This window comes from Geotrypetes seraphini, chromosome 9, assembly GCF_902459505.1.
Source record: "Geotrypetes seraphini chromosome 9, aGeoSer1.1, whole genome shotgun sequence".
NCBI classification, from domain to species: Eukaryota; Metazoa; Chordata; class Amphibia; order Gymnophiona; family Dermophiidae; genus Geotrypetes; species Geotrypetes seraphini.
The window spans coordinates 181,394,969-181,408,506 of record NC_047092.1 but is presented as its reverse complement, the minus strand read 5'-3'; the positions used below and the strand labels follow the sequence as shown (position 1 = coordinate 181,408,506).

Sequence of the window (13,538 nt, the reverse complement as noted above, 5' to 3'; positions counted from 1 at the left end):
AGCCAATGAGACAAACAGAAAAAAATAAAAAATACAATGCCCAAGGATAAATTCAGGAAAATAAACCATACAGACATACAGTGGCCAAGGAGTTAGACTGCAAAAAACACATACAGCAGCCAATGAGACAGACAGACTGACAGCGACCAAGTTGACAATCAGCAAAAAAACACAAACAAACACAGAAAGCAAAAAAAGAGAAACATACAGCGACCAAGGAGACAGGCATGCAACAAATAGGAAAAATATAAAAACTTTTAATAAATCAAGCATACGTGAAGAAGGAATAAAAAAAAAAAAAAGGAAGAGACACCTACAGGGAAACACAGGATCAAGAGCATACAGAGAAAACAGAAGTTTGCAGGAATCAGGAACATATAGAGAAAGGAGAGCAGAGACCCCTGCAAGAAGAGAAAAATAGCAAAGAGACTGGGGATGAGAAAGAGAGCAGAGATGCTTGCAGGGAGAAAAAGCTAAGCAGTAATGTTACAGCTTGAGAGTGCAGACTGAGGAAGAAAGCAGAGACAGCGCTACACAGGGAAATGGAGGGAGGAAAGAGACAGAAAGAAAAATACAGACAGACATCTATTCTAGCACCCGTTAATGTAAAGGGCTTAAAGACTAATATATATATATATATCTGCATTTTCAGCATTTTCACTTAACTGAAGTTGAGATAGCAGATCCGATGAGAAGCCACTGCAACACTTGAATCAATTGACAATCAATGCCCAACATGACTATAATTTGCCAATCAGGCTGCATCTGGTTATAAATGCAAGTGGATGATCTGCTGTTAGAGCTCAGAAACTACAGCCATTGCATCAATGTGATTCTTTTGCGACACGCACAGATTCCCGTTTGGTTAGAGTGTGGTAATAGCATTAAAATGTCTTCCCATCTGGTCTGTTACTTCATCTATGACCTGGCATTTGCGGATCGGTTCCCTGGCTCTTTTCTGGGAAGTTTTATGGGGCCGTGGGAGAGCTTTAAGTCTGTCTCCGCAAAAGACAAAATTTCATGTTTGATTCTGTTCATTTGCTAATGACAAGCAATGATGGAAGTGTTATTATGACGCTTTGACATGAAAAAAACCCCAGAACAACAAAACTCCACAAATTATACCTGCAGTGGAGATGACAAGAACCAAAGAATGGAATCTTTGACCCAACACAGACCGAGTTTTGGCTACAACGTAGAGAATGACATGGGGGCAAATTTTTCCCCATCTCCGCGTGAACTCAATTTCTCCATCCCTTCCCTATGAGATTTGTCGCTGTCCTTGTCCCATTCCTGTAAGCTCTGCCTTAACCGCACAAGCCTCGAACACTTAGGATTTTAAAGTATTTGAGGCTTGTGCAGACGAGGACAGAGCCTAGGCATTGGTGGAATGAGGCATTATGACATCACAATCTGAGCTCTAGAATGTTGTTACTTATGATGTTAAAGTGTTTAAGGCTTGTGCAGATGAGGACGGAGCTTAGGCATTGGTGGAATGAGGCATTATGACATCACAATCTGAGCTCTAGAATGTTGTTACTTATGATGTTAAAGTGTTTAAGGCTTGTGCAGATGAGGACGGAGCTTAGGTATTGGTGGAATGAGGCATGATTACATCACAATCTGAGCTCTAGAATGTTGCTGTTTATGATTTTAAAGCGTTTGGGGCTTGTGCAGATGAGGACGGAACTTGCAGGAATGTACAACTAGAGGCTAGAGAAACTGGGCCTCTTCTTCCTTGAAAAGAGAAGACTGAGAGAGGACATGATCAGAACATTAAAGATATTGAAGGGAATTGACTTAGTAGAGAAAGTGAGATTGTTCACCCTCTCCAAGGTGAAGAGAACGAGAGGGTGCTTGCTAAAGTTAGAAGGGAAAAGATTCCGTACAAACGTAAGGAAGTTCTTCTTCACCCAGAGAGTGCTAGAAATCTGGAACGCTCTTCTGGAGGCTTTTATAGGGTAAAACACCCTCCAGGGATTCAACACAAGTTGGATAAGTTCCTACTGGAACAGAACATACGCAAGTAAGGCTAGACTCAAATAGGGCACTGGTCTTTGACCTAAGGGCCACCGTGTGAGCGGACTGCTGGGCATGAAGGACCACTGGTCTGACCCAGCAGCGGCAAATCTTATGTTATTATGAATGAGACAGGGACAGGAAAAGAACTTGCAGGGCTGGGACGGGAAAATGAGTTCCTGTGGGGAACGAGGAAAAATTTGTCCCCGTGTCATTCTCCACTACAAAGTCTGCATCAAGGGGTCAAAAATCATCCCAGAGAAATGCAGAAGAGTAATCTGATCCAACATCTACGCTTGGTACCCTCAGAAGTCAGGGACAACCGCTAGCGTGAATAAACGCAATTCCAAAACCAATGAAATGCCTTTTCTCTTCTTTCCAAAGGTGTTTCGATGGTTATGGAATTGCATTTGTCCACAAAATGAAAACTTTCTGGCTGCCCATTCCTTATTCATAAGATAACATCAACCTTCCACAATCAGGTACTCACGGTGGTTCTGAGCAGTACAGTATCCGCTTTTTCCAAAGAGCAGGGGACGCAGTTCGCCCACACGTCCCACTCTGGTTTCCAGTAGAAGAGAAGCAGAAGAAACCCAAGAGACAAGATGGAACCGGCGATGCACAGGGCTCTCCGACATCCCTGGATTCTGTAGCCAAATATCTCCTGCGGAGCAAAAGAAATTGCACTGAGAATTCAAAAAAAATAAAGGGGCTCATTTTCAAAACAGAAAAATGTCCAAAATGGATATTTTTCCCCACCAAAACGTCCAAATCACTATTTTCAAAAGCCTTTTTATTTATTTATTTTTTTAATTTATAAACCGCTTAGGTCTAAGCAGTGTACGTACCAAACATACATAGTTGTAAAAACAAACAATATAACAGCAAATAATACAAGAACTAGAAAGGGTTCCTTTTATTAAGGTGCAGTAACCAATTTAGCGTGCACTAAGGAATTCTTTTACGATGACGCGGTAGCGGCTTTAACGCACGTGACTTTTAATCACGCGCTAACCCCAGTGCTAGCTAAAAAACTACCGCCTGCTCAAGAGGAGGCGGTAGCGGCAAGCACGGCCGGCGGTTTAGCGTCACCGACCCCCTTCCTTCCCTCCCCCAAGCTTCAGATGTAATGGCCAGCAAGCAGGTTCCTGGAATAGCCTAGTGGCCAATGCAGTGGACTATAGAGATGGGGACCCAGGCCTGGCCCGTATCCCACTCTAACTAGTACACTTGTGGTGGAACATATGAGCCCTCCAAAACTCACCCCAAACCCACTATACCTACATGCAAGCATAAGGGCTATAGATGTGGTATACAGTTGAATACAGTAGGTTTGGGGTAGGTTTTGGAGGGCTCATTATACAATATTAATACAAAAATTGATTATTGCAATGCCCTATACAAAGGGTCCACTTTAAAAGAAATACGCAGAATACAAATTCTTCAAAACACTGCAATAAAAATAATTATGAAAAAGAAAAAATTTGATCATGTAACACCACTCTTAAAGGAAAAACACTGGTTACCAGTAAACCACAGAATCATCTACAAAATAGCGTTACTCACACATAAAATACTTATAAATAAAGCTCCCACATTTTTAGAAAGAGATCTAATACCATACTCCCCCATAAAATTTCTAAGATCTGAAGACAAAGCTCTACTAGTAGTGCCTTCCTTAAAAGTTATATATTCTAGGAGAGATATGAACTTTGCTGCCACAGCCCCTCAAATCTGGAATTCAATTCCATTTAATATAAGAGAAGAAAAATCACTGAGCAAGTTTAAAAGTCTTCTAAAGAGCTGGCTATTCAAGGACGCTTTCCAATAGTTTTGTTCTTACCTATAATAGTTCTAGGAAGACGATCTAACAGAATTAAGCGGGTACCTATTCCTCAACCTTCTATGTCTTTGGACCTTTCCCTTGTTTTAATTTCACTTTTATTTTTTTAGAATTGTATTTTTGTCAATTGCTTTCAATCGCCTCTTTCCTTACATGTATTACTGTATTAGTAGTGAATGTTATGTTTGTTGGTTTTTATTATGTTACTTAATTTTTGAACTTATGTAAATCACATTGGATTTGGATTATGCGAATTAATCAAAGAAATTAAATAAACTTGAAACTTGAGTTATGGTGAGATGTGTAACTGGGACTTTATGTGCAGCGCCCCCTAGGGTGCACTGGTGGGATGCCTGTGTGGCTAATCTACTAAGAATGCTAGCCCCGCCTACAACCCAATGGCTTTTTGGTGTGCTTTTCCTTTTGGACTTTTGTTGTTGTTGGGGGCCATTGACTCGCGCTCAAGTCCTAGCGACTTGAATTGCGGATCTAAAAAGATATCGGTTTTGTGCTAGTCCAGAAAGGTCCATCAGCGTCATCCCCATGGTTGTTCTCAACGTGTCTAGCCATCTGATCGCAGGTCGACCTCTTCGCCCGGTTCCTTCGATCTTCCCAAACACGATGTCCTTCTCCAATGATCTCTCTCCTCTGATGGTGTGACCAAAATGAGACAGTGGCAACGTCATCATTTGGAGGTCGAGTGAGAATCGATTTGTTAGTTCTTCTGGCGGTCCACGGCACGCCTAAAATCCTTCTCCAGCACCAAAACTCAAACGAGTCAACCTTCTTTCTGTCTTGTTTCTGCAGTGTCCATAACCGACCATTGAGAAAATGAGTAAAATATCATCAAGTTTCAAGTTTCTTTATTTTTTATATACCGTCTATCAAAACAAATGTCTAGACGGTGTACAATATAAAAAGATTGTAAGGGACAATTAAAATAGGTAAATAGAAGCAATATTTTATCAAATATGAAAAATACTAGACGAATTCGGATTAACGTCCATGAGACGAAAGGAAAGTAGGGGAGGGAAAGGTTGTTTAAAATACAACGAAGTAAAATTAATAAAAAAGGACGGTAAACGGGGAGTGGCAAAAACATTAGGAGGGAAATCAATTCAAAAGAAGTATTAGATGTTTCAAAGCTTCATATGAATCAAGGAATTAAGAGGCAAAGCTAATACTGAAGAATACAGGAATCAAAGAAATGACCATTAGACGATAGAAGATAGACATTAGAAGACATTAGAAGATAGACGCATTCCTGTTTTCAAAATGGGCATGTGCACTACTAGATTTTTGGAGCTATTATTCGTTTCAGCATCTCCACGGACAAGGTTTTATTAAGAACATAAGAACATAAGAAGTGCCATTTCCGGAACAGACCCTAGGTCCATCAAGTCCGGCAATCCGCACATGCGGAGGTCCCACCAGGTGTACCCTGGCATAGTATTAGTCCCCATATCACTCTAAGCTTCTCATAAGGAGATGTGCATCTAGCTTACCCTTAAACCCTAGAATGGTAGATTCCGCAATTACCTCTTCTGGGAGAGCATTCCAGGTGTCCACCACTCGTTGCGTGAAGCAGAACTTCCATGTCCTCTTGTTCTTGTCACATTGGACATTGTAAATAGTTTTTTTATCCTGCTCTATTTGGTTTATTTATTTATCTTTATATCAATGAGTGAATACTGACCTGGACCCCTGAAGAAGGCTTTTTGCTAAAAAACAGACCGTGTAGGGTCCGTATCACACCACACGTCAGTTATTCATTTAGTGAACATTATTCTTTTTAGCCTTGCACCTTTATTTTGTCACTAGTGTTTAAGCCCGTTACATTAACGGGTGCTAGTAAAGCCTTCTTCCCTCACATGCCCCCTATTTTCAGCCCCAGCTCCAAACTCATTTTTACCCCCCCCCAGCCCCCTTCTCCCATCTTTTCCCTTTCAGCCCCAGCCACCTTTTCTCACCAGCAGCATTTCCCTCCCCACTCCACTTCCATGTGCAGTAGCAGCAGAAGCATACCCTCTCCCTCCATTTTCCTGTGCAGCAGCCTCCCCCAACCCACTTCTCTGTGCAGCAGCACCTCTTCCGTGCTCCCCCTGTCCCTCTTCCCTGCTCCCCCCGGTCTAGCAGCACCTCTTTCCTGCTCCCCCGGTCCCTCTTCCCTGCTCCCCCGGTCCAGCAGCACCTCTTCCCTGCTCCCTGGTCCCTCTTCCCTGCTCCCCCGGTCCAGCAGCACCTCTTCCCTGCTCCCCCCTCACTGCTTTCCATACTTTGTCCTTCCCGCACCCTCCGAAGCCAACCTGCCTGCCAGCCATTCCCCTGTGCAGTAGAACCCTCTCCCCCCCCCATTGCTGCTGGAGCTGGGAGGTTTGTGCGTCTCGCGGTGGGAGGGTCAATGGGAATTCATGTGTGCCAGAAAAGGGTGCATGGGGGGGAGGGAAGGGGGCGACGACGGCGGTGAACATACAGGGAGGGAGGGAGTAGAAGCGCGCATGCGCACTCTTGCTGGCGGGGCCCTACAGCTCACGGAAAACAGAACACGCAGGTAAGAATGTGCATGTGCGCTTAGGGTTTTATTATATTAGGTAATAAACGCCTCATTAAGATCATTCTTTTCCACAGTCTTGTTTTTCTTTTGTTTTTTGGATTTCCGTTCTTTCACTGTGGAACATTTGGGCTTTTGCTTTGTTTGCCGCAAAATGTCCCAACATAACAAAAATGCCCCTCAAAATGTTTTCCCATATGCCACTTCATCCCCATGATTGGTAAGTCAAACTGGAAGAACCAAATGAAAACAGTCAGCTTTATCTTATATAAACCCCTTTTAGATCTGGCAGTAAATTACAAAAGGGGACGGCTCCTGCATTTCTGATGTTCAAAACTTGCTCTCCCACCGTTTCCCAGTGTGAATTTGGATAAGTCAGATCTTCTCCCTATGCCTGAGTTTACTCAGCTGGGATTGACTATAAGAACATTCTTCTCTCGTCAGAAGTCGCACAGATCAGACAGCAGAACCAATAAGAGACTTTCTAGGTCCAGGTTTCTTCACTATTACATTATAGATGCTTATTTTAGAAACACTATTTGGGGTTTGGTCATGCAGAAATCGGAATTTAGAGGCTTATATTGCAGAAATGTCTAAATTACAGTTTTGTAAAGCCTAGGATTACCATATGGCTCCAGAAAAAGGAGGACGGATTGAAAGCAATGGAAGTAAAACATGGATATTTCAATCCATCCTCCTTTTTCTAGAGCCATATGGTAACCCTAATAAATCCAGGAGATACATATCTAAATCGGAAAAATATGCTTCTGACGAGAGGGCCTGGCCTAGGCATGTTTTGGGTGGGACTAGGTTAGGGAAAAAAAAAATAAACGTTTGTTACTCATTTCAGAAGGGGATTGCACAACTGTGTTCAAAAAGATTGATGTTGGAATTTACACCTGTTACCTGGGATATTTGGATTTCAGGAAAGTGCTTATTCTATATTGAGCAATGCTCCACTGGAGATATTAGAAGGAGGTAACATAGTAACATAGTAGATGACGGCAGATAAAGACCCGAATGGTCCATCCAGTCTGCCCAACCTGATTCAATTTAAATTTTTTTATTTTATTTTATTTTTTATTTTATTTTTTTTCTTCTTAGCTATTTCTGGGCGAGAATCCAAAGCTTTACCTGGTACTGTGCTTGGGTTCCAACTGCCGAAATCTCTGTTAAGACTTACTCCAGCCCATCTACACCCTCCCAGCCATTGAAGCCCTCTCCTGCCCATCCTCCTCCAAACGGCCATACACAGACGCAGACCGTACAAGTCTGCCCAGTAACTGGCCTAGTTCAATCTTTAATATTATTTTCTGATTCTAAATCTTCTGTGTTCATCCCACGCTTCTTTGAACTCAGTCACAGTTTTACTCTCCACCACCTCTCTCGGGAGCGCATTCCAGGCATCCACCACCCTCTCCGTAAAGTAGAATTTCCTAACATTGCCCCTGAATCTACCACCCCTCATCCTCAAATTATGTCCTCTGGTTTTACCATTTTCCTTTCTCTGGAAAAGATTTTGTTCTACGTCATCCCCTTAATCCCCAGTAGTTGATGTCCTCCCTCATTCAAACTGAAATGAAAAGATATTGGACTCTGCCGGCTTAGGGAAAATTCCACCCTCCCCCTTTTACAAAAACTGTGAAAGCGGTTTGTAGCACCGGCAGACGGGTTGAATGATGTGTGTTGCTCTGGTGCTCGTAGGAACAATATGAGCATCGGAGCACGCACAGCATTCAGCGTGCCGACCGATGCTAAAAAGCACTTTCACGTTTTTGGAAAAGGGGGGTGGGGTTAAGTGCTGATATGTATACACTGGCTGGCATAAATGCCACTTCAAAGTTTATGCAGATGTGTCAGAGCGTAAATGATTTATTTATTAGAATTTATATACTTCCTTTTTGAAAAAATCTACCCAAGATAGGGTATGAGAAGAATAAGCCAAATATACCCTCGACCCCCCCCCCCCTTTATAAAACTAAGTTAGTGGGGGTTTTTTTGCCTTCCATGGCGGTAAAAGTTCTAACGATCATAGGAATTCTATGAGCATCAGAGCTTTAACTGCCACGGCCGGCGATAAAAAACGCTAATGCAGCTGTTTAAAAAGGGGTGTGTGTTTATGGATAACTGACAATTAAAGCTGTAAAAATATTCAAATAACATTATATAGTATGGCATAAAAATACACAATAAAACATTTTAATAGACAGCATAGGATGTAAGCAAAGAAACATAGAAACATGATGGCAGATAAAGGCCAAAGGGCCCATCCGCAGCATCCACTATCTCCTCCTCTCCCTATTGGCTAAGGCTCTTAACATTTGCATCTCCTCTTTCTATTGGCTAAGGCTCTTAACACTTGCATTGTGAAGTCATATAAACATGATGGCAGATAAAGGCCAATGGCCCATCCGCAGCATCCACTCTCTCCTCCTCTCCCTATTGGCTAAGGCTCTTAACACTTGTATTGTGATGTCATAGAACTTTCTGATTATAGAAATATAGAAACCTGATGGCAGATAAAGGCCAAATGGCCCATCCAGTGTGCCCATCTGCAGTAACCATTATCTCTTCCTCTCTCTAAGAGATCCCACATGCCTATCCCAGGCCCTCTTGAATTCAGACACAGTCTCTGTCTCCACCAGCTCTTCCGGGAGACTGTTCCAAGCATCTACCACCCTTTCTGTAAAAAAGTATTTCCTTAGATTACTCCGGAGCCTCTCACCTCTTAACTTCATCCTATTATCTCTCATTGCAGAGTTTCCTTTCAAATGAAAGAGACTCGACTCATGCGCATTTACATCACATAGGTATTTAAACGTCTCTATCATCTCTTCCCTTTCCTCCAAAGTATACATATTGAGATCTTTAAGTCTGTCCCCATACGCCTTATGATGAAGACCATGTACCATTAAAAAATAAGGGACTAATTTAAGGAACTCTGCCTTGAGTGAATCTCTTCATAAAGGTAGTTAATAAATCCCAATAAATACATAACGTTGCAAGGAGTGAAGTCAGAAAAAACTTCAGACTATACAAAACATTGCCCTCAGACTGATCTACTCCCTGAGAAAATATGATCATATTACAACTGCCTTCCTAGACTCTCACTTGCTACCTATGCAAGCACGAATTCAATTCAAATTCTACTGTCTATTATTCAAAGCATTAAACGGCTCCGCCCCCCCCCCTATCTAAACAACCGCCTAAACCAGATCCTCACCTCAAGACAAAGAAGAACTCCGAACCCTTTTGCCTTCCCTCCACTCAATGGCACTCAACACAAAAAGATGTTTGATAACCTTCTAGCGACGCAAGCAGCAAAACTTAACCACTCCATCTCCAACCTGTTGACGGCAACGGGCGACTTCAAAACTTTTTGAAAAGAAATCAAAACCCTACTTTTCAAAAAATGTATCCAGATATCTTAACCCAACCCTTCCCCCTCCTCCTAGATAAATTCTCCCCCAAAACCTCCACTTAAATAATCTCTTCCTCCCCAAAACACTAACCAAATATTCAGATCCCTGAAATGTAATGTAATCTTATTTGTACTCATAACTGTAATCCATTTGTTATATCACACAGTAACGTACAGTCAATTTAATATCCAATTTGCAAGTTCTTCCGGAATTAATCCAGGTACCTCTCCTCCCTTGTAACCAAAAACAAACAAACCCAAAACTGTTGTAACTTCACTGGAAATGTCCAGTTAGCTCTTTTGTAATCCGCCTTGAACTGCAAGGTATAGGCGGAATAGAAGTCCCTAATAATAATAATAACTTTATTTTTGTATACCGCCATACCCAAGGAGTTCTAGGCGGTTTACATTAGATTAACAAAAAATTACAAGTGGTTTAAAAACAATTGAACAATATTAGAGGCAAGCAATAAATAATAAGTGGTTCGAAAACAATTGAACAATATTAGGAGCAAGGAGGTAGAATGAAGTTAGGAGAAGAGAGGGGGGAGGAGGAGATTGTTGTTCATTGGAGAGGGGTGTTAGGTGTCTTGTCCATGGAATAGGTGAGTTTTGAGAGATTTTCTAAACCCAAGGTAGGTGGGGGCCTCAAGGACAATTTGGGCTAGCCATGGGTTCAGTTTGGCAGCCTGGAAGGCAAAAGTTTTATCAAGGAATCTTTTGTAGTGACATAGTTTTAGGGAGGGGAAGGCGAAGAGTTGAATTCTGCGGGAGTGCTTGTTTATGTGATTCAGATAGAAGTGAGGGTTTAAGTAGCTTGGGGATAGGCCAAATACTGTTTTATAGCAGAAGCAGGCAAATTTGAATAGGACTCTGGATTCAAAGGGTAGCCAGTGAAGTTTGTGGTAGAAAGGGGTGACATGTTCCCATTTTTTCAGGCCGAATATGAGGCGGACCGCAGTGTTCTGGATCATTTTGAGTCTTCTAATGGTTTTCTTCGTGGAGCTCAAGTAAATAATATTGCAGTAATCTAGTATGCTAAGGATGGAGGATTGTACTAGCAGGCGGAATGAGGTCTCGTCAAAGTATTGTAATGCATGGATATAATCTCAGCTAGAGTAGCAGTGGAGAAGCAAATCCTGCCACGGTCTGTGTAATCAGTGTTAGTTCTTGCGCAACCAGCAAGTTTGTTGCTTCTTCCGTTAAAAGCTTGACAGAAGAGCCGAGCATTCACCTAATTCCTAAAGTAGAGATAATTTTGTGCTGAGCAAAGCCTACTAGCGAGAGCATTCCAGAGTCTGTGGACTACTCTGGAAAAGACTCACTGGTGCATTTCACGTTGCACGATATGCTTTGGAGAAGGTGTGGTTAGGGATAATCCTTGGGAGTTATGAAGAGGGAGATCCTGTTTTTCGAGTCCTCTGACTCATTTCCTTCAATATCCTTGAAGATCAGACACATGGCCTTGGTGTTCTAACCATTCAAATCCTTTGGGCTGCTGTAGTACCAGTAAATTTTCCGCTTTGAAAGAGATGAGCGACGCGGCAAGAACTTTGCATGCAAATGAGTTGTGCAGAGGTCCGCAGAAATTCTGCCAGATCAGTCATTGGAGAAAGCGACCGACACGTGCAGAATAGTCCACGGAACGAGGCATAAATGAGTGAAGAGAACGAGAGGGCACTCACTAAAGTTAGAAGGGGATGGATTCCGTACAAATGTAAGGAAGTTCTTCTTCACCCGGAGAGTGGTGGAGGTCTGGAACGCTCTTCCAGAGTCTGTCATAGGGGAAAGCACCCTTCAGGGATACAAGAAAAGGTTAGATAAGTTCCTGCTGGACTCAAATAGGGCACTGGTCTTTGACCTAAGGGCCACCGCCTGAGCGGACTGCTGGGCACGATGGACCGCTGGTCCGACCAGCAGCGGCATGTTCTTATCGTGGATAAGTGCAAGGTGGTCATGTCAGTGCATGTCCTAGGAAATGTTACGTCGTAGGCATCAGTCATAGGCGTGCCTTATTGTGGCACATCATGGGCGAACCTTATTTATTTTATTTTACTTATTATTTATTTTAATAGTTTTATACCAAAGTGGTTTACATTCAGGTACTCAAGCATTTTTATGTTTTATTTAAAATTTGATATACCGCTTTGGTTCATAGACATAATCGCGGAAGACAAAGGTGCGCGCCGACAACTGAGCGCAAGACGGAGGCGCGCGCCGAAGAAAATTACTGTTTTTAGGGTCTCCGATGGGGGGTTTTGTTGGGGAGCCCCCCACTTTACTTAATACAGATCACGGTGGTGTTGTGGGGGGCTTGGGGGGTTGTAACCCCCCACATTTTACTGGAAACTTAACTTTTTCCTGAAAAACAGTAATTTTCTTCGGCGCGCGCCTCCACGCTGCGCTCAATTGTCTGCGTGCACCTTTGTCCCGGCTCACTTTTGACCTGACACCTACCGCTTTAAATAAATTGTCAAAGCGGTGTACAATGTTAAAACTATTAAAATCCTGGGAAAGACATCAAATAACGAGACTTTACTGACTTACAAGATACAAATTGGATTGGGGGGGGGGGGGAAGAAGGAACGTAAAAGGTCAACACACTAGGAATGGGATATGCTTTCCTTCTATCTGCGATCTAGCATCTAGTAACATAGTAGATGACGGCAGATAAAGACCCGAATGGTCCATCCAGTCTGCCCAAGCTGATTCAATTTAAATTTTTTAAATTTTTTTCTTCTTAGCTATTTCTGGGCAAGAATCCAAAGCTCTACCCGGTACTGTGCTTGGGTTCCAACTGCCGAAATCTCCATTAAAACCTACTCCATCTACTTGTCATCTACTCTATCTACTTGTCATAGGCATCTTTAAAAAGGAAGGTCTTTCCTGGTGGTCTATTATAAACATTCCGTTCCATAGGCAGAGAGCAGGAGTGGAAAACCACCAGCAAACTACCAGCTTTCAATGGAAGTAAAACCCGTCCTCCTCTTTCTGGATCCCTATATATGAAGAAACAGATTACTAATTTGTGGTATATACCAGTCCACCACAAGAGGATTCCAAGAACCAAACCAGAGGAAAGTGGATTAAAGAAGAAAGAGGAAATGGGAACAAGAAGGAAGAAACTCACTGAATCTAAATCAAACCCAGAAACTAAAATCCATTTCTCACCTCTCACAACATAGCAGTGGAGTAGTCACAAGACAATTTGAGTGGACCAATAGATGGTATCAGTGGCAGAAGTTCCTATGTGCTACCAGTGGTTGACTGAGAAGCCTTCCCTCTGATGTGTTTGCTTCCGGATCACCTGCCGGCAGCGTGGAGGAACTGCTGCCCGTGGCCTGTGAAGATGGTAAGTGCGTTGCCCCTCAGCCTCCCTAGTGCCACAGGAATGATTCCCGTTCCCAAGGCAGTACCGCAGAAAGATCTACTGTTTCCGCGGCATTCATGGGGGATTTGAAAAAGTGCTTCCCATTACCGCATCACTCTCTACTAACAACCAATTTGGTGTTAATTAGCACCCATTAGAAGCTATGCGCTCATCAGGCTATGCGCTAGTCCTTAAGGCAGTGTGCCTAACTCCCCCAGTGCGTAACTCAAAAGGGGCGTGGCCATGGGAGGGATATGGGTGTGTCAAACCTTAATATTATTAGGAGTTCAAAATATACAATACTGGTACTTCTGTGTAACTAATAAAAAGATTA

General features: G+C 42.7%; 1 protein-coding gene across 2 annotated transcripts in view; it reads right to left on the bottom strand.

The window, feature by feature from the left end:
* The window catches only part of LOC117366652 (probable cation-transporting ATPase 13A4), a 112,020-nt gene that overhangs the window by 82,400 nt on the left and 16,082 nt on the right, over positions 1 to 13,538 (bottom strand). For both annotated transcript variants that reach the window (XM_033958281.1, XM_033958282.1), the window contains exon 2: positions 2,510 to 2,683. In XM_033958281.1, coding sequence (XP_033814172.1) covers positions 2,510 to 2,683 — 174 coding nt within the window. The remainder of the gene's footprint in view (positions 1 to 2,509; positions 2,684 to 13,538) is intronic.